This window comes from Galendromus occidentalis, unplaced genomic scaffold, assembly GCF_000255335.2.
Source record: "Galendromus occidentalis unplaced genomic scaffold, Mocc_1.1 scf7180000077284, whole genome shotgun sequence".
Classification (NCBI taxonomy): domain Eukaryota; kingdom Metazoa; phylum Arthropoda; class Arachnida; order Mesostigmata; family Phytoseiidae; genus Galendromus; species Galendromus occidentalis.
This window is the reverse complement of record NW_003805272.1, coordinates 217,154-237,893: the sequence shown is the minus strand read 5'-3', so window position 1 is coordinate 237,893 and position 20,740 is coordinate 217,154. Positions and strand designations below refer to the sequence as shown.

General features: G+C 53.4%; 1 protein-coding gene across 1 annotated transcript in view; it reads right to left on the bottom strand.

Annotated features, from left to right (window-relative positions):
* Hsepi (D-glucuronyl C5-epimerase) overlaps positions 1-20,740 on the bottom strand; it is a 38,446-nt gene that overhangs the window by 1,536 nt on the left and 16,170 nt on the right. Inside the window, exon 2 of the mRNA XM_029111114.1 lies at positions 435-624. Within this exon, the coding sequence (XP_028966947.1) occupies positions 435-624 (190 nt within the window). The remainder of the gene's footprint in view (positions 1-434; positions 625-20,740) is intronic.

Here is a 20,740-nt window from a genome sequence, read left to right as displayed (position 1 = left end):
GCTCGGAGGACTCCGTATCGTCTCCGTACATTCATCTCCTCATCGACAAGTATTCATGTCTCTTCAATGACCCTTTCTGAGACTTTTCTCCAGTGTCGTTGGCGTCCTCTTTCAGCGCTCATCTTCGGTGCCGCCTTCTTCCATGCAGCGTAATTTTCGTTCCCATCGGTGTCTCGTATTCCTCTCGAATCCCCAGCAGATTCGCCGGCTACCTTGTTGCGCGGCTCGCTCTTTCAGCCGCCGACTCACTTTTCGGCTAGCCGTCCCTCCTCCCGGTCCCCCGATTCCAGCTAACGACACGTACGAAACTTCCATGTATGCCGCAGGACACCTCGACACCATCCTCTCCTGTTGCTGTGTGTCGTGGTGATGGCCTACGTCCATCCTCGGTGGCCTGTCTATCACGACGTTGTACCCATATCTCCTCGGAGGACCACGCGACGACCGCTTCGGCTTACCTTCAATGCCCGAGATGACTTTGACGCGGTCGCGAATAGCGACGTTATAGTTCCCGAACCATAAATACGGTCCATTGGCTTTATACTTCTGGCTGGGGTTCGAGTATTTCGAGTAGGAATGCTGCCAGTGGAACGTCGAACCATCAGCGGAGAGCTTCCCATACACCTGCAAAGAAAGAGACACGGAGTCAATAATTTCGCTCTCCATGTCCACCGGTGAGCTCCGTCATATGAGTGCTATAGACGTCCAAAACTTTATTGAAGCATGTGAACGCAGCTCGGCTGAATTTCATCAACAGTCAAGGGCGCGACGGCGTTTCCCACTTTGCGAAAGGAGCTCCGCACCGTTTAGATCGCTTTGTGTCGAGTATTAGCGGACGAATGGAAACAGCGATAAAGAAAGTCGTTGTTACGTTGATGGTCGTTGTGGTTGTTTCCTTTGTGGAACTCCGCTGTTCCAGGGTAGAACGGAGGGTGACGGGGGCGACTTGTCCTGTTCTGTGCTCTTCTCGAGACCTAAACGTTGAAAAATTCACAGACGGAACCGCCGCCAGGCTGATACAAAATGAAACATTGGTCTGCGGCCCTTTGTCGTAGACAGAGTGCGCGTTCGTGTTGGCATGAATATAAGCTGACGAGGAACGCTTCCCGGGTACTCAACAACTGCTATTGCTTGTTCAGCAACCTTTGTTGTCGTCGCCTCACCTGTGCTGCGTCCAGGACCGAATGAGCGTATAAGCTGCTCTAATCCCCGAGATGAGCTCCGCATACTCCGTAGCGACCCGAGAGAGCTAAAACCCTGGGGCTTTTTAAAGCTCGAGTACAATCTTGGAACGATCATCAGTCATCAGAATCGATGGTCCGGAACTAGGAACGGAACTCTAGTTCACCGCTTCGCGAAGCTGGACCGCGGTGACGGTCATCCATTGACAAAGAAACGGTGGGAGATTCCTTGAATGGAACAACCACCGCCGGAACTCCCCCTGAAGCACTAGTGATTTTGTGGAGCAGTGACTCGTGCAAATGAGTCGGCAGGTCTCCTATGGAAAGATCCGGAAAGGGATCCGGACAGCGGCGGATGTGAGAAAGGGAGGAAATCTAATTCAAATCATCAGAAGTAATAAAAACGGGTCCCAAAAACCAATAAGCAGTTTCAGGTCAAGCCGTGGGGTGTCGAAGCGAGTGCGTCTGTGAGCGGATGAGCCGCGAACAGCGACCAGATAGCAGTGGTAGATAGTGGAAGAAACCTAGATCAAGTTAATTCACTTTCTCTGTTTTTCTCTTCTCGCCGAACCTCCTCCCGCGTGTCACAGGAAAAGAGACGCGACGTGCCGCGGACGCAGTGGGTTGGCGGTGGCCAGGTCGAAATTACGAAACTCTCGCATTGTCAGCTGTCTGCTGCCTGGATTCCGTCCGGGCCGCATCGACTCCTACCGGGAATCGATTCAGTCCCACTCAGTCTTTTGATTGCTGCTTGAGTTGCTGAATCTTCCCGACTCTGAGTTGAAATTGACAAATGAGGCCGGCCTTCAGGAACTATTGATGTTCGAATCCTGCTGCTTCGGCTGAGAATAAGGGCGTTGAGGCAGACGTTGCTCAACGCCCGCTCTGGATTTATATTGAGGAACGAGGGACGAGACGGGCACGCGATGCATTATTCAGGGTGCAGAAGGTCTCAATCGCAAATTCGAATTCCGAAAATCGCACCTGTTACTTGAAGATCATGCCGTCCCTTACTCCGTATGAACGGCGCTTCACAACGTAAAATTAAGAACCTCGGCAGTACGACGCATCGGAGAGTGCTTCAATATCGAGAATGATCCCTCAGAGCGCTCTTGTCTCGGAATCGGCATCGGGGAGAATAGGAGGGACGCACAGAATCTGGCCGAGCTCTCGTCGACAGAGAGTGCGGTGACAGCATTTTTCCACGCTCGGATCCTCTAAAGTTCCTACCCGGAAAAGTGAAGACATCGAGTCACTTGTAGGCTCGCTCGCCCTGGCGCTGCCGCTCGGCGTGTGACTCGAGCAAGCATGAACCGGAGCTTGTGCTCCCCAGCAGAAAAAAAATGAACAGACCCCCACATTCGCGATCCGGAATCATGGAATTTATTTACACATTCTGCCGTGAGAACATCGCTGACTGACTGGGACGATAATCAAAACGTTTACGAATTCATGAACGCTGTGGCGATGGACCGCGAACCCGCCCATGATTCCATGATCACGGCAAATGATTGGTGATGATGATGATTCGTCGCCCGAACTCGCCCGTGACCGTTCCGTGAAGCGGTGGATTTTTTCTCGGTCGCTCCGTGCTCGAGTTGTTGGTCGGCGGTCTTCGACAACGGTTCATTCCTTCGTTGCGGGAGTAGTGTAATTAAGCTCAGAGCTCCTCCCTGCCTCCTCCTGATCTCCCCTCCTCCATCCACCTATGCCCCGTCTTTCCAGTGAAGCCGACTCGCACAGTTAATCTTGACCGAGAGGCCAACGCAATTTTGAAAGTGATGCCAAAACTTTCGAAGGCGACGCGCGTACGGAGCGGGTCCATAATCAGATGGGCAAGGTTACGTGGCTCTCCTCATTGTTCGCTCCCTCGAGAAAACCCGGTTTCTCTCGGAAACTTTTGCTCTCTCGACGGTCGTGTTTCTCTCATTAGTGTCTCCGGATCTGGCGTGTCGCTAATAAGGTGAAGTAACTCTACAGATTAAGCAGCTCTCAAAAGGCGAAGGATGATTACACGCAGCAGAACTCATTTTCGCTACGCAGTATCGCGAGTAATTTTTTGATTGAGCGTCCGAGGCATCCCTTCCGCTCGGTCATCGAAATTTTCTCCACCACCGAAATCTCCCGTCCGAATACCGAGTTTCTCCGCGTTCGTCCGATTCGCCATAGCCGCCAACCACACGACGAGACCTGCGCTGCCTCGGACATTCAACACCGCGGCCAGGGAGCAAGGGGAAAGGAGAGCTTTAATTTTTTATTTCCGCTCCATCATCCGATTTTTCCTGCCTAGGCTTCTCCACACCGCTCCGTGTGGCACAGGCGTCGTAATTCGATATCTGCTGTCAGAGAGTGTTGTCATCGATTTAGCAGCGCCGACTTCCTGTCGGCCTTTCTTGCCTACTTTAAAATCAGAGCCCTCTCGAAAATTCGAGGACAACGAGCTTCCTCCCTCTCTCTATGTGACTCCACTTTGCACTCATTCGTGTCCTTCGCTCCCTCCGCTCTAGCCTCGGCTTCGAGAACAATGAATAGAGAACCGCTCGTCGGGTCTGTGGCTTGGAAACTCGACTCACAAAAGATTCATCCTTTCATCGCGCGGTCTCCGGGGAGGATGTGAGAATCAAGTTGTACGCGATTGAGTTACCGGCGGAACCGTCCCAACTCGTCGTTTCCCGCGTCAATCAAACCGCGGAATGAGACAAAGAGCTCGAGAGAAGGCAAAAATCTATAATGATGGAAAGAATCATCGGGGAAAGCTATCGTACGAAACCTGACGATTTCTGTCTTGCCAGCCGAAGGGGGTGAGCATCGGACGAGAGCTCTGTGCGAAGTCGACACCCGTATACTTCCGAGCAAGAACGGATTGTCCTGTCCTCACGTCATGTTGAGGACGGGGCAAAACGAGGTCGACCCGAGTCATTTTCCAAGATATCAGCGAACCCTATCGACCGTGGGTTGCCGGGCGTCGTTTGACAGACCACGGAGAATTATTCGAAGTTTGGATTCATCGGAGAGATCATTCCTTCGGCGTCTCGAGCATCGGGTCGGTCACAGGATCGTCACGATGAGAAACGTCGTAAAAACTTCGCACATCAGAGATACCGCCGCCGACAGCGTCGTCGTAATCGGTCTGTTCGCTCAACTGTACCTCATTCATTCGTCCGTCGCTCGCTCGCTCATCCGTACATAAGGTCGTATCTCGTAAACTGGGTCCCTGATGCGGCATCGGCGGCGTCGCAGACCATGATTTTAACGAGTCGGGTTGCTCCTCAGACGCTCTATCGACGCGTTTGAAGCGATTTGCATAACGACGAGTTATCGCGTTACGTTCAGTCGATTCGCACGGCCGAGCCGACTTACAGCTAGCGGGTTGCACAATATCCCCCGGACTCCGCTAATGTGACGAAGTTGGAGCATGAGCTCTGGCTCTGACCCCGCTCCCACTCCCAAGCCGGCCGGTTTTCTCTCCCCGCTGGGTGCCCCTGAAGTATAGTCGAATACATTTATCGCTTGTGTGAGTGCAGTCGATACGTGGAGCAATCGAAACGGAGTCTGGGTCTTCCCGAGCAGTTTCCGCAGCCGGCAAGTCACTCCATCGGACTGAGGGTTATGGGTGAGCTGGTCGACGGAGGGACGGCCGAGCGAGCGAGCGGGCACACTGTCGGTGAACGAATGAACGAATACGCCAGCTCGTCTAAGGTCCAATCTTACGAGACCTGCATATCAATATCCTATGCTGGAACGCAGCGATTGACCAACCGTTCTCGGATCCCTCTATAGCTTTCTGCCATCTCATCCCCGCGAACTTTGCTGTCTTCTTCATCGTCTCGTTCCTCGCCCTATCGACTTCTCGTTCTCATGGTTAGCGGTGCCCATAACTGTCGAGAATCCCCCCAATTCGTACGTACACTGACGTCAGCGTGGACTTCACCCTGATGGAGTTCCCTACATCCCCTCACTGTCGGATGCCACACCGGCTCCCTCCGCGGTCCTCCTTCCCCTTGTGATTTTATTCGAAGCTATACGGAACGTCAACCATTCATTCGAATCAGGTAAATCAAGAGACGATGAGTCGATCACATCGCGCCTTTGATTCACGTAGTCGAACGTGATTTTCCACCGAAGCATGATGAGAGGAACGAATTTTCCGCGGTGAAATCCGAAGGGATTCACGGCTTTTCTCGGCCTTAATTGTGCTCCCGAGGAAGATTAGGAGAGAATACCGCGAACTTCGAAAGATTGCGATCCGCTGAAAATTCACAGCCCGAACCATGGTGCCCAGCTTAGACCGAACCTCGATCAACTCCTCTCGAGAACCTCGTCGTCAGTGTTCATCGTGAGCGATCGTCTTGTTATTCAATTCGTTCCACCTGACGGATTCAATGGTGGTTTCCCTCGAGTCACGTTGAATTGCCCTCAATACCATGATGCTCTCCTAGTGCGACTCTGATTCTGTAGATAGCGGGTTCTTCTCTGGGTCACCTCCTGGGAGAGAGTATTTATTGCTTCCCCCTTGTTCATAGCTTTGAGAGCCTTGCTTCCGTTCTCGGACTGTCTCCGCAGCTCCTTGTCCTGGGATCGAACCCCGTGGAACGACTTCGGGGGCGAGCAGAAGGACTCTTAATTTTAGCAAGTTGTTATTTACTCAAACTTGCAGGAGCGTTGTTGAGATTCAATTTCCGACTTTTATTTGTCTTCGTATATTGGATTGCTCCGCTCAAGAGCTCCGATCCAGAGCGGGAGGCGAGGATTCGGTTCGATTGACTGGATGCGTCAACCAAGAGCACCGGCGGCTTTAGAGCTGAGTATCAGGGAATAAATCTCATTCCTCTCCGGATACTCGATTCGGCTATTCAGCGAGTCGAGCGATCGCTTAACCCGCGAGAAATCAGTTTTCTCCCGTGGGCGGCGCCTTAATCTCCTGACGGAGTGCTTTCTCCTCGATATATCAGGCGTGGCCACCAACGGAGATTGGAGTCTGGATTGAACTTTTGATGAAAAGCGAGACGGAGGCGTCGAGGAGCGTGAGCTTCTGAGGCCGCCGACTAGAGGTGAGGTCTTGCTCGGGAGACGGATATGGATTCGGACCGATAAATTGACGACGCCGAGGGTGACCGTGAGCATGGCGGGCGAGCAGCCAGGAGAAGCGACTCGAGCGAATTGACAGTTTCCTCGGTTCGTTCACCTGCAGAAAGCAGAAGTTCCAGGGAGACGACCAGTCCGTGATCGCGGAATCATGTGCCGGCTCTCCGCGAGAAGCGGGACGCGGCGCTGGTCCCACGGAAACGAAAGCAGCCTCCATCGATGCGGATTCTCTCCAAAGTGGAAATTTGAATGGTGATGATGCGCGTGCATCTGCGGCTGAGAGCTGCCCTGTCGACGGTCGCTGTTCCTACCGTCGTGAGCGCTGTTATTTACGATCAGTATTCATGGAATTCTTAATCAGCATCGCCCGGTATCATCATCGTGCGCCGGCAGCTTCAACGGCAACAGTTGCTGCCGCTCCTCTGTGTTCTTCTCGAGTGAATCAATGACGTCACAAGATCGAGCGCTCGTGAACCTTAATCTCGTTTCGAGGAAAGCGTTCCATCATCGCTGAGCGAAGCCTCTCCATTTTGTCGCCTTTTTCCCCTCGGCGTCTCCCAATTACTCGCCTTTGACCCCTAATTCTCGTGGAGTTGCCTTTGACGCCATGGCTCACCTCGCGCGCCGTCTTTGAGCCCTGCCTTTGCACTATCTGCTCATCTTTGATTTCACCGATAGCAATCCATTCCACGCTCGGTCCGTCGACGCAGTCTCCCCTAACGTTGATGACGTTCCGCTACGCTGTGTTTCAGCTTCGGCGCCGAGCTCATCGAGTTTTTCGGGCTTGACTCTCGTTGCTGTTCTGTCGTATCTTTCCCAATTATTGGCTTTCCACCGCGCGGAATCCAATCCTCCGCTCAATGACATAACTTTCTGCTGCGTTTCGCTCTCCTCCTCCCCGACGACCCATCGATCGAGAGACTGAGCTCTCTGGAGCTTGCGATTGTTGCTTAAGAGTTCCCTACCGCCTCCGCTCGCATTATTTCACTCGATGTTCCTGGTCTCCCGTCAGTGTTGTAAGAACAAGGATTCAGAGAGCTATCGGAGACATAGTAGGTGCCTCCATTTCTTTCGAAAGCGCCACGCTCTCGTCAGAGCGGAGGACTGAACTTGCCGGATGTCGACAGGTTGAGTGGATCTGGGCGGCAACCTTCGGCCCAACCATCGCGCTTCCAGGAGGAGCATCAAGCGAAAATTGAATTGCTGCGATCCCCTTACGGAACCCCTTCATTTGCGAAACTCAATCTTTTGCTCCATAAATTTTTTTTCGATGGCGCGGGTGCATCCCGGTGGTGCCTAGGTCGACGGCGACGGCGAGAAGTACCCCATCCAAGCAGGCAATGGGGGCTCCGACTACATCCAACGTCGCGAACTCTGTCTGCGATGCTGACGACTCCTTCCGGAGCTCCGGCGCGGCGATCTTCTGCTCCGCTTGACCATGAGAGTGGACGCCCCCTAGATAAAAAAAAACATCGGATCCTCCGATCGAGATGAGGCGGGAGCATCGGGCGGCATTTTTACGCGCCCCTCCAGTAATCCCTGGCCTCCATGGGTTCCGATGCTCTCAGCGCTGATTTGTTGAGGAGCGAACCTGTTGTGGGGCATCGCACGCCAGAACTGCTCACGAGCCCCAAGAGGTCCCCCGCTCCCGACACTGGAGAATCTTCGAAAAACGCAATTCATGGATACGTCTTCCGCTTGCGAGAATCTTCGACGGGATCTCAACCATCGTCCAGTGGCGACGTCACAAGACAGATCGATGCTCCTAGACCTAAGCGGAAATTTCCGACTGGATGGAGGAGAGAAGAATTCCCGACTTTCCGTCAGATCGAATCTCCGTCAACCCTCCCGGATCCACTCATGGACAGAAATATACACGAGAGTTGACTGGTTGAGTGGCGAGCTGTCTCCGTCTACCACGGCAGGATCTGAGAAGATCAGAGAGCTCGAGAAACACCCGCGGGTGAGGAGGCGTGAAGGGATCCGTTGAGCGAGGAATCGGAAGCTGCGTTCAATCGCTGTCAACAGATTGGATTGGATTGCCATGCCTCGTCTTCTCCCGTCCCTTCATACGACCCTCAGCTTGACTTCTCTTTTGATTCCTTTGACTTCCCGACCAGGTCTCTTGTCAATCATCATAGACTGCATTACTTTCTCTCTCCGAGTGCACTCTCACTATCGTTTGCAGCCGTTCACCGTGACGCTAAGTCTTCGGTTCTCATTTTCCCGGGTCTCGCGTCCTCGAATCTCGTCCCTCAGGGTCGCGTTTCGCTGCTTCCTCGGATAGCTCCATATCGCTTTCCTGATCGTCTTGTCGCCTCCTGCTCGTCTTTCCTCTCGGATCTCGAACGTCTAACGATAAGTCGAGTGAAGATGAAAGATAGAGAAACATTGAATGAGCTACACAGCTGTTCGGAACTGCATTTCCTTGATACAACGTGAAACTGGAATCTATAGATCTCTCGCCGACGAAACTGCAGTTCGAGCTAACGACCAGGCTCGAGACCCCCGATGGCAAGTCGCTTCGACCAGCGAATATTAGTATCCACAAGACTCGAGTAACAGAGGATCATTTTAGAACATCGGACGAGGCAACTGAGGCGCGGGCGTTCGAGCAGATCTATTTGCTCAAGACGACTTGTGGCTTTCATCAAGTTCCTCTCTATCTTCGTCTTTCGCTCCACTTCTCTCTCAAGTTTTTTCTCTCTAGGGAACCTATACAACGCCTTGTTGAACTAGATCGACCGACGACTGTTCGGTCGTCCCTTCGTTGGCTCGCCGTCCGTCCGTCCGTCCGTCCGTTCGATTGGACCGAGAAGCGAAAACGACGTCCGGAGAAGAACTCGCACGACGGAGATAGAGGAAAGCTTTCAGGTGTTTTTTCATTTGGGCGACGTTCCTCAATCCACTTCAACTCCAGAACATCCCTCCTCTCATCCTCTCTCCCTCTTCTCCCTACCGGTCCCGTAGCTCACCGAGTTTCCATTACTTCCCCTCCGCTCTATCGTTTTTTCTCTCTATTTCTATCTGTCTATTTCTTTTATCGTCCATCCTGTTTGTCAGGCCTCTCATTCCTCGGACGCGCGCGCTCCGATTCTCTCATTTAGTCTCTCTCGGCGTGACTCTTTCCCTCTCCGTCCCTACGTTCTCGCTCTCCTCTTCTCTCGCTGCGTCTCTTCCAGGAGATCTTTCGTCGACCACCTTCCTGTGTCTACACATTGATGAGCTAGCTAGAGGAGCAGACGAGGAGGAGGAGGAGCGGCGGCGGCGGCAAAAGAGCGTTCGAGGAGTGATTGACCAGTCTCTGGGACGAGGTGAATCTTTCGAGAAACTCCGAGATAATCAGCTGACAGGTCTCCCCCGGCAGGCAAAAACCAATTATTTTCCTTGTGCGGTCTCGCGCGCCCGTTCTCCGGCTCCGCCTGGACTCTACGGTAGTTCTGTGGTTCCGCATAGCGACGGATTCTGCTCTTCTTCTCAGTAATCTCCGTGGACGCGTCATTTTTCGCTTGCGTATAACTTCGCGGAGCTATTTTGCTTGCTCCGTCCTTTTCCCTCGGACGCAATCCGTTTAGCTTCCTCGCGTACTCCGTGAAACTCGGTACGACGAAAAATCCTTTCGAGGACGCGTTCCTGCTTCTCCGAGTCCTCTCCATCCCGTCCTCCTCGCTCACCAGGAATTGCACGCTGTTGCGACCCGCGTGAGGTTGGTAGCGATCCCGTTCGAGGTGGTGGTACGGTATTATCACAAGGCGGCGTCGCGTCGTTGGGGTTTGGGCGGAATGGTATAGCTGGGTTCCGTAGGGGTTGAGGCTGGGGTAATGCAAGCAGGATAGAATGAGTTCGGGTGCGGTGAAGGAGCGGTCGGGGAAATTGAAGCAGCAAGAGCTAGATGCTGAGCCATACACACTCGGATGGAAAAACGGAGAGGAAAAAACGCGCCACAGTCGCAGCAACTACCGCCGACGACGACCGACGTCGTCGCCGAGTTCAACCTGAGTCAGTGGCTGAGTGAGGAAATTGATGACGAAGAAAAAGGAAATTGATCGCACGGTGAAATTATTACCGACGCGACGCACGCTCGAGAACCACGAGTTTCCTCCCGCTACGGGAAAAACTCCGGCTGATGGATCGATCAAACGCTTCATCGGCTCGTTCATCCGTTACCACCTGTGCGGTACTTATTCATTGGCCCGGAACCTCCATTCTCCCTATCGACTCACTTACTGCTGGAAGCTTACGTTGACTTTTTCTCTCTCCCGAAATAAATCCCAAGTCCATCTATTCGGATGTCTCTCGGCTTCGTGCTCGCTTGGAGTATCCGGGAAATTTGCGGCGCTCGTGGCGGCTGGATGCCGGAACGAAAAGTCGCCGTCTACTCCTGACATCGTTATCAAGAACAGGACAGATACGTCGGATAATGGGGAGACTACGAGCGAAACAACTTTCGCGGCTATGTGTCAGGGTGTCGGTGTAATGAACGTGAGAAGCAATTCAGCCGTGAGGGCATTTCCGTGTAACGTGTCCGCCGCGAGCCGAAATCTGCGATGACCAACAGCAACGACAGAACCATCAACGAATTCGGCAACTCAAGAAGCACCGCGAGCGACAAGTGCGACGAGCCGCGCGCTAAAAAGCACGCAATGAGCGATTTGCGCGGATCGATTTCACAGGAGTCGTGAGGATCGGGTGAATAATGAACGAAGGAAAGGAAACCAAGAATGCGTCGATGATGATTCCATGAAGCTGTTGCGCAAGTTCCGAGGATGGGGAAAGGGAACTGGCCGGAAACACTAACGAAGCAGATGACGAACACAAGCTCCAACGGTTCGAGAGCTGCTGATGAAGACGACAGGTTCGGGACCGCACGTATGTGGAGCACGGAGAACACAGACGTGTAGATCCGGCGCACGGTTCTCCAGCAGAAGGTTCGCTGGAAAAACTGACCGTCGACCCTTCGACGATCCGCTTGGCGGAGAGCGAGGAAATGACCGGGAGCCACCGCAAGCTCCGGGGGCTTCGGACGCGAAGAACCGTGGTAAAAAGACGAAGGTCGGTCGCGGAAGGGCAAGACAAGAAAAAGCAAACGAGTCGAAGCGCAGAGCTCGCTCGACGTAACGCCCTCCTCGGAGCCCGAAACACTGCGCCGTCGCCGAAAATGAATCGTTGTACTCCGTTTGACCGAGCGATAATGTTTTATCGTATGAATAAATCACCAGATCCGGCAGTGAGAGGGATTGTGAGAGGGACAGCGAAAAAGAGAACTCGCGGAAAGAGAGAGGAGGAGCACGTGGATAAGTGAGATAGAGGACGAGACAATGGAAGACGAACGAGAATGAGTTAGTTGTATGGAAACAAAATTCTAAGAAGGGGGACATGTGGGGGGAGGGGGGTAAGTGAGAGATAAGAGGGAAAGAGGTCGTTTTTCCCGCACTTCGATCGACCGCAGCTCTGCCCAGCCGACGACGACTTGTCTGGCGGACAAGTTCTGCGAGTCCATTCGACCATTCCTGATAAGGGGAATGAACGAAAGCGAAGAGCGGCATGGCAACGCACGAGAAGGAAGCCGAAGAGGAACTATCCGAGCCGTATATATTCGGACGAACTCATTCTGGATAAAATCGCTACGAAACTAGGCATCATACGCAATCGCTCGCAGAGAGATCGCCGCATTACGGGAATCCCCCGAGGTGAAGAATCACTGACATTTGCGCCGGAATCTCGTTGCTCGGCTTCCAACCGAAAGACAGAAGATAGTTTCCGTAGCGATCGATGCCGTTTACGTTTTCCTCCCTTTTCTGAGGAGCAGTATCGCGGGAGTTTTGTCCCAGATCGATTTTCCTCGATCGAACCCCGTATGCTAGATGTCCCCGTACTGTCTACGTCTGATTTCGGTGTCGGAGGAGCACCGTAGTTCGAGAACATACCAGCCTATTCATTCAGCTACGCGCTATCCTGTCGAGCTTCCAGGAGGTCGCATCGTCTAAACATGGACACTCGATCGATTTCCCTCGCGTACACCAAATATTTGTGGCGTAAGGTCCCGGCGGATCGCGGCCAAAGAACGGCAGACGATAAAAACAATCAGCGACTCGAAGGAAGGAAAAATAGCAGCCCCGAATGATGGACGAAGTCGCATCGTCGATAGCCCGCAATTTCTATGACGTATACTGGTCCAACGGCGTTTCGGAAGAAACATCGACAGTGACGCCCATCCACAATTTTCTCAATTAGAAAGTTCCGATTTTTCTCAGCGAACTCCTCCTAGATCACGTTGCCTCCCATTCCTTTCCGAGCCTCCAACTCTGTTCGTGTTTTAGCCGATGAGAGCGAAGAGATCCGGAGCTTAGGAAACATCCATCAGCGAGGCCATACGATTACGCAACAATCTCGTTGAATATTCTTGCTCCAATTTCTCCATCGGATGACTGCTTTTTTGATCCCTGATCGACCTCGATGCCCGGACGAACGGGCTTTCAGAACCGTTCAACTCAGGGGATTCAGATCATCATATCCATAATCGGACAGCATGGAACTTGAGGAGGAGCTCGAGGAAGTCGAAACATAGCTCACTGGAAGGTCGTGGGTGGTTCACGGGAGTAGGAGTCGCTCGGAAAATAGGGGCGAGGAACAAGGAAGCCCAGTCACCGGAGGAGTGGACATTGAGCGGAAAATGATAAACAACGAGGGTTTGAGGTGAAACGGACGGTGATAGTACTCGTCGAGCGAAGCAAATTTAAAGAAGCTCCACGGGACCGCTCTCGGCTCTTTTGTCTTTGGCCCATTGCCGACATCAGCCGTGCCGGCAGCTTTGCCCTACGCTTCGCACCGGCCTATCCGTCCCTGTCCTCCTCTCACCCATCTCTCGTCTCTCCCCCATTTGTCCTTCGCCTTTGTCCTGCCGTCCGCGTCCCCCTTCCCCCGCTCTGGCCGTATGCCCCCTTGAAAACTTGCCTCCATACGCAGCGGTCACAGCTCCTCCCCGTGTCGTGCGTTTGTATCCATCGGTTCTCGAGGTTCCATCTGAAAACGCTCCTCGCCAGCACGGGCTTCCACGGAATATCGCTGTATGCTCCACGACTCCTCTCCGTTTCTCTCCCCCCCCCCTCCGGCCCGACATCCGGACACCCAAGACGGAGCCAATTAAATCGGGATTGACCTTCTTCATTGCTTGACACCATGTATCGGATATCGCGTAGAAAGAAGAAGGGGTTCCAACGGGAGGAAGGCTCCAGCAGGCGGGAATGACAAGCCAGAGGGAAGAATTAGAGGACACGTGGCGCACGCATCTAATCCTTCATTCACCCCGCGCGCTCCTCTGCCTGATCCCGAAATGAGAGTTTCGCACCGACCTCATTCAAGGCCCCGCGCTGAGCCCCCACCATCGGAATTCCGATCCCTGCCCTGACCACCGCCGTGAAGATTTCTTTTCTCTGACCACCGTTTGAACTCCTGATCTACTTCCTCGGGAGCTCCAGTTTCTCGGACACAACTCGCGCTCCCCAATGTTTTTCATCCTTACCGGAATGGTCGGCTGGCCGCTCGTTCGGTTGGTCGGCCGACCGGCCGCTCGTTTGGCTTTCTGTTGGTCAGCCATTCGAGAAAGCCTATCTGAAAGCTTTGGAACATTCAGTGAGACCTCGCTTTCTCTTTGTTTTTCCTCTCTGCGTTGCCGCTTCTCCCTTCCCGATCCGACCGCACACCGTGAGATAGACGGACTCTCATGGAGAGGGAAGCGGAAGAGGTCGGTCGCTCGGTCACTGCTTTAACATCAACTCCATGTCGTTCCGACTCTCACCTTCTTCCCTCGAACAGCCGGCACGCGCACCCGAGTTGCTCTCCACAAACCTGCGAAACAGGCGCTCCGATCGAAAGCGAATTCTCCCTTTGAACTCGGGATCAACCTCCATCGAAAACCGTATACCCGACGCGGCGCGTATAAACACACAAGGCGTCCGATCCAAAAAAAAACGAGAACTCGCCTTGGAATTCCTCAGATCTTTGGAGAGTCTCCGGGGCCCTCACTCGAACTCTCGAATCCTCACAGCGGCAGGCTGCGAAGTCTCTTGTCATCTCTCGTCGGAATGTCAGACCGACTGTTTGACTTGGGAATTCTCGCTCCATTCGCACGTTTAGTCGTCGAGCCCCCGGTGAGCTCAAGTTGTAGTCCCCGCGAGCCCGTGCCGACGGGGACTCATAACGAACCTTAATGAAAAGTGATTATCTCTATATCACAACTTGGACGAGCTAATGAGCGAAACACAGGGAACTCGGTAGAATCCTAGTTATTCGGACGGGTTTCACATCATCCGATTCGTCGATTATTTGTTTGACGGTCGCTGCGGGTCGCCCAGGATTCCGGTGCGTCCGCGTCGGAAACCGAAAAACCCCAAAATCATCCAACAGGGAGTAAGCCTCCCCCTTGCCCCCTGTTCTTCCCCGCTCCCGCATAACTCCCAAGTCACCGGAACGGGAACGGGGAGTCTCGCCGGCGTACCGGAAAGAAACTTCGTCGAGGGAACGCCAATGTCACTATCCTCTGAGGTGCGCGATCTCGGCGAACCGCGCATCACTTAATCGATTGATAGACGCTCGAGCGAACGGGCGAGCGATGACGCTCAGTCGGGAACTCCAATGCCAGCGGACGAGCGAGGAGTGCGTGGGCCAAGTGAACCAAGAGGATAAACGAGAAAAGAGAACATCGAGGAATGGGAGCAGGAGGTGGCCGAGCAGAAAGATAACGCCGCCGCCCTGGTGCTCCCGTCACCGAGCATGCACGAAGCGAGAGTCGACGCGACTTCCACGATGCCAAAGTCTCTGATGCGGCACTTGACGCGGCGGCTGGCGACAGAAAGCTGTCAAAGAGTTTAGTTCAGTCAAAGACATCGTAGAGAAGCCGAGATAAATCGCCGCATCTCAACTTTTGATACACTCACGCGTGAACATGGCCACATATTCATGAATGCATGAATATGCGAGGGAACACCGTGGTGGTGGCTGATCGCTCCCGTGCAGGATGAACACCGATCCACCTCAACCCTTCGGGACCCGGTCCCCATCTAGTTGTGCGCAGGATCTCTCGAGACGATCGATAATAAAAATTGCTGAAGGGAAGGAGATAAAGATCCCGAACATATTTTGGATTTGCGCAGCCATTCATCAGGCTTCCGTGTCTCATACGTCGCCGCCAGAAGTCGAGCAGACAAGCACTAGAGAGAAGTTTGACTGGGTGAGGGATGAAGCCGCGGTTGGGGAGAAGAAGTAGGCGAGGACAAGAAAACAAGCCTGAACCACGAAACTTCGCTTATCTCGCTTGCGGCGCGCTCGAGGAGATAGCTGAGGGAGGAATGTTCAGATTCGAGCATTGTGTCTCTTATCTCGACACGTTTTCTTCGCGAGTTCACGCTTGCTTGACTTGTTCCCTGGATCTTGGTCACTCCGTGCACGAATGCCGATCCTCCTATCGCCCTCTGCCCCCCCCCTAATCCCCCCCTGACTCCGCTCTCGAGTCTCCCACTGCCTTGCGTTTCCCATCGCTCTTCCTTCCGATCGATATCCTTTCTCCCGGTCGCAGCCGGAATCCGTCGCTAGCTATCTGTTTGCTCGAGTTGTTGCTGTCGTGGTTGTCGCGACCAGTATTGGTGTGGCTCCGGTCATGGAGTCGATGTTCAATGTCATTCCACAATCTATCGACGAAGCGCTCTCCACTCCGTTATGTTCTCTCCCGATATCGAAATCTCGAATGCACGCAGTGAGCTCTCTGGTGCTTTCGGGTGACTTTTCAGCGGACTGAAATTTCCCCTCTCTCTGCGCTCAGCATCATCAAGGGACGACGACGACTCCGGCGAGAACGCCAATGATGATGATGCAGTTTTTTCCAATGATGATGCAGCAACCCGAGCACCGAATATCATGCACGGGGTCCGAGTTCCGGCATTTGTCCTTTTTTTGCAGTCGGGCTCATCTGGGTGGGAGCTCCCTTTTCCTGTTCCGTTTCTCATCTGTCCCTCTTGGAAAACGTCCCCCTCTCCGGTCGGTAATTTATTCGACTGGTCGTTGACTCGAACCAATCGGGAGGAAATTCTCTCCGCGGACTCCCGGATCTCCATGTCTACTAGCGGGAAAAACAGTAGTCACTTGGTGCTCCAGCTTCGCGCGGGATGAGATCGCTGAGCCGGTCGACTTTTCCGAAAGGAATCGTGTCCTGAGTGAAATTCGCCTCGCGAGACATCGCCGGGAGGTTCGCTCGCAGCTCCGGGGCTTCTCCCTACCGAGAGTTCGGAGGCTACGGGCCGCCTCCTGGACCTCGACCGCTCTCGTCGCCCTGCGGCTGAGGGAATATTTGTTTGGAAACGGATATTGAGCGGTGTATGGAATGAGTTGCAACGGGGATAAGGAACGCAGATTCGGCTAGTGGTGGTGTCTCGCGTGGAGGGACTTCATGAGCTCGGCCGAGGGAAGAGATTCCGAGGTAAGGGGAGCGCTTGCTCAGGGAAAAGAGGAATAGACCAGCCAGGAGAACCAAGGGAGCAATGGCTGGGAGGTGTGTCGAGAGTGAGCTTGATGTACTTTGAGGAGGGGGAGTCGTAACTATGCCTGATTAATAGGGGAAGCGATTGCTCTAGCCACCAGCAAGCCAATAGCGGCCAGCTGTATACATCGCAGCGGTTGTTCGCCCACCGGCGAGTCTCAGGACCTCGAACGGAGGGAATGCATGTAGGTTGAGGCGGAATACGGAAGCAGAACAAGCGGATGGGTAGAAAAACATTAGTGGGTACAGAGCGAGGGAAACCGTGGCGGAGAAACCTAGAGGCGAAGGAAGCCGACTCCGAGGGAAGGGACTGGTTAAGAGACTACCGACGGGATCAAGGGAGAAGAAGCTGAGAAACTTCTGAGCATTGGAAATATCGATGCGGTTCGGAGTTCTCGATTCCGCGGATTTCGAAGGACTCCCAGCGACTATTAGGCGGCAAGTTCTCTCGTCTGAACTTGAGCTCCGGGGATGGGGAGGAACCCTTGCAGGAGGAAGAGCTCGAGGAGGAGCCAGCTGAGCGAAGAGGAAGAAAAACGGACATTGGGGTTTGATGAGCGAAGAGGAGGAATCAGAGTGGAGCAGATGGATTGCTTGAGACGGACCGGGGAGGGCAATAAGCATCTGAACTGGTTATAGGGGATGGCGCTTCCGGGCCAGCAGCAGGGAGGACCCGAGTTGAAACCCTGGGGCCCGGGGTTATATAGCTCTGTTAGTGTGCTCAGTCAGTCCTACTTCTCTGTTCACCCGGATGATGTTCGGGATGTCCTGCAAAGCATGAGCAGGGTCTTGCAGTAGAGACGGATCCTGCGGATGACTGTGGCACACAACGCGGAATCGACAATCCGCTCCTGCGGGGAAAACACAAAGAAGCAGACGGCAGACACCGCCATAGACGGGGTGCTGGAGGAGTCAATGAACGTTGTGAACCAAAAGAACAAAAGTCCGCGCCCAGGATAGACGGCGGGATGCATCTTGGGGGGAAGGGAGCGGGGAAATGGGGAAGGAGATTCTCGTCGAGCATGAACAGCGCTCCATAGTGAGGATGTTAGTGCGGTTGTAGTTGCATGGGAGGGGTGCCACTTTTTCAATTCATCGAAATTCCAGTCGCTGTTAGCATTGTCTCGCTCGCGCAGAAGCCTCAGCCGCTCCCGTTTGCCCTCTCCCCCTTTTTTTTCTCCTCGTTTGCACTCGCTTGTCACACGGCCGCTATTGTTAGAGCGACTACCATGATGAACAAACAAACAAACAAAGTGTCAGAGAGAACGAGTCGTCCATCAGACTGAATCGTTCCAGGGAGGAGGAAGCAACGACAGGAATGAGACACAACAGCCCTGACGGACACGATCAGAACTCTCCCAGTTGTTCCAGAAGCTTCATTCTGGCTCAGAGATCCAGCTCTGACATGGACCGAAGGTGTCCTGATACTCCCATGCGGAGCTCATTTCATCGAACTCGAACGTAACTCCCCTCTCTGGGACAGTTTCTCCGGAATTCCAATCGGTCAGACCTGTCATTCATTGGTTCTATCGATCGCTGCATCGGGGTCGACCGCAGTCGGAAGACTCCGACCAGAAATAAACGTGGAGTTGTTGTTTAATTCACGAGCGGGATAACATCGGCGAGTGGGTGCAGTCCGGACGTAACTGGCGTCGTCGTCGCCGATGGCATTACAACTGGCACCTCCAGCCGCGACGAATTCCCGTCTTCCAGCTCCTCCTTGACATCCCTGGCATCGCCGTCAATAGCACAGCAACACGGAGGGACGGAAAGCGAACTTGGGACGGCTTGTTCGTTCTTTCCTTTCGACTTGATGACTTCCTCCACTTACCGACTGACAAGTCGCTCGGTCCTCTTGTCGTCCGCCTTTCTCTCCGCTCATGCAGCCTCGATTTGCTCCCCGCTCCGAGTTTCCCTCCTCTGCTTCCCGTGTTCGCTCAATCGCTTGTCCACTCACGCCGTCGTTTATTCCTCCCGCTCTGTCTGAGCTAGCCCAATCCCTTCGTCCATCCTCTCACGCAAACTTCGTCCACTCGTATCATACGTTTATTCCTCGCGGTTCTGGCTCCCGGGACTACGAGGTCCCGAGCGCTGCTCAGGAGCGGCCATGTTGTCGACAACGTTCGAAATCAATCACTTGATCAACATTGCTGTGTACACGATTGTGAAATGTCAGAGTCAATGGAAGTCTGATGAACGTGTCACGAGCAAACTTTTCTCCTTTTTCCGTTTCCCGTCGCAACGAAATGTAATATCCGCCCTCCGATGTTCGCTCCGTCTAGCTCGTATGAAAATACGTATGTCGCTGAATCCGTTGGTCTGCCTGCCTATACTTGAGTCCATCGTAGCCTAGGGCTACGCTTCGATGTCTCTCAAAGTATGGGCACGCTCGCGCACAAACGCACGCACGCTAGCCGTAGTCCACCGATATTCAGTGCCCGTCAGACCCCGTGATCTTTCCTTTGCTCGTGACTCATTCGTCGAGCGCTTCAACTCTTTTTATTCGATAGCGATGAATTTTCAGAGCCAGGCCTCGAATATTCTGACGATATTGAGGGTCTCCGCACTCTCTGTCTCATCTGGCCAAGAATTCGATGACGCAATTGGGAGGGAATCGAGGAGCGTAAGGGGAATGAAAAGCTCGGCCAGCCATGGCTGGGAATCTAAGCGACTCCAAAGTCAGTCATCGAGGTACCGAGCTGCGCTTGGTTCAGCTCACGTCAGGCGAAAGTCACGAATGAGCACAAACTTTCGAGCCCAACCGATACATACACGTTGCGTGCGACTCGCTCTGTCTTTCTACTTAGGTAGGTTGGTACTAGCTACCCATCTCTCCGGCCGTCCAACTTTCTTGCGCTTACATCACCCGTCTGACCTCCCGGCCCACCTGCCACCGACGGCCAATCATCGACGAGTTCAGCTTGTTGCGATACGAGCAGGGCGGGGAAGGAATGGGGTTCGCCGCTCCGGGCAAAACCTCCCCGCCCCGCAATGCCGTGAGGAATAAATTCGTCGACTGCTTCTCACGAATCACGCTTGTCTGTCTTTAGAAGCTTATTCTTGATATGAAGCAGGAAAGAAGGAAAAGTCACTCTTCCGCCTGATGCCGCGGCCGAGGCGAGACGAATACTGGTGCAGTCTTGTTCTGCCTTTCATTATTTTCTGCGCCCATACATCTTATTATTATTATTATTATTACTATGTGTATCTGAAAGCCAATCAATCCGTTTGCATGATCGGGAGCATCCGTGCGCGTCAAAGCGGACAAAACTAATTCCGGCTCGCTTCGGCATGTCTATTTTTCATCACACACTCATTATTCATCACTCGTTTCCCATCCCATTCGGTGACTTATGTCAGTAGTGCGTGGAATGAATCAATCAGCTGTGTCTACCGCGGTCCCGCGCTTCGTTCGGAAGTTCCCGTCCTTGTGAGTCACTCAAGTAATTAATCGAAGCTAGAGCGATCTCTCGGAAGTTGTAGCGCTCTCCACAACAAAAATACTTAAAACGATACGGAGGGGCGGCTCGACGTCTTTCCCAAATCTCCCGCTAGAGTTCTCGACGGGAGTGAACCCTAAATAGAGCTCGAGCTCCAAACGAGGCGAAGTGTTGACCATCGCTGGTACTTCCTGAACTCTAAGAAAACGCTCCTTAATCTCCGCGCTCGTCGCTACGAGCTGTGCTCCGGGATGAGAGGGCAGTCGTTCAATTCATACGTTCGTTGTAAGACGCAGAACCCACCGGGGAGGTGTGATTCGTTCGATTGGTGAATCGATTGGGCTCTCCGTCAAGATGTGACCTTGAGCAGGATCCCATCCTACAGATCCCGCGTCTGACCCGAGGTTTCCTCCAGCCAACCCGAACCATCGTATGTGTATTGACCTTAGGACACGGAATATGCTTTGATATGTGATCCAGAGGTATATCAATCGACGCCTATG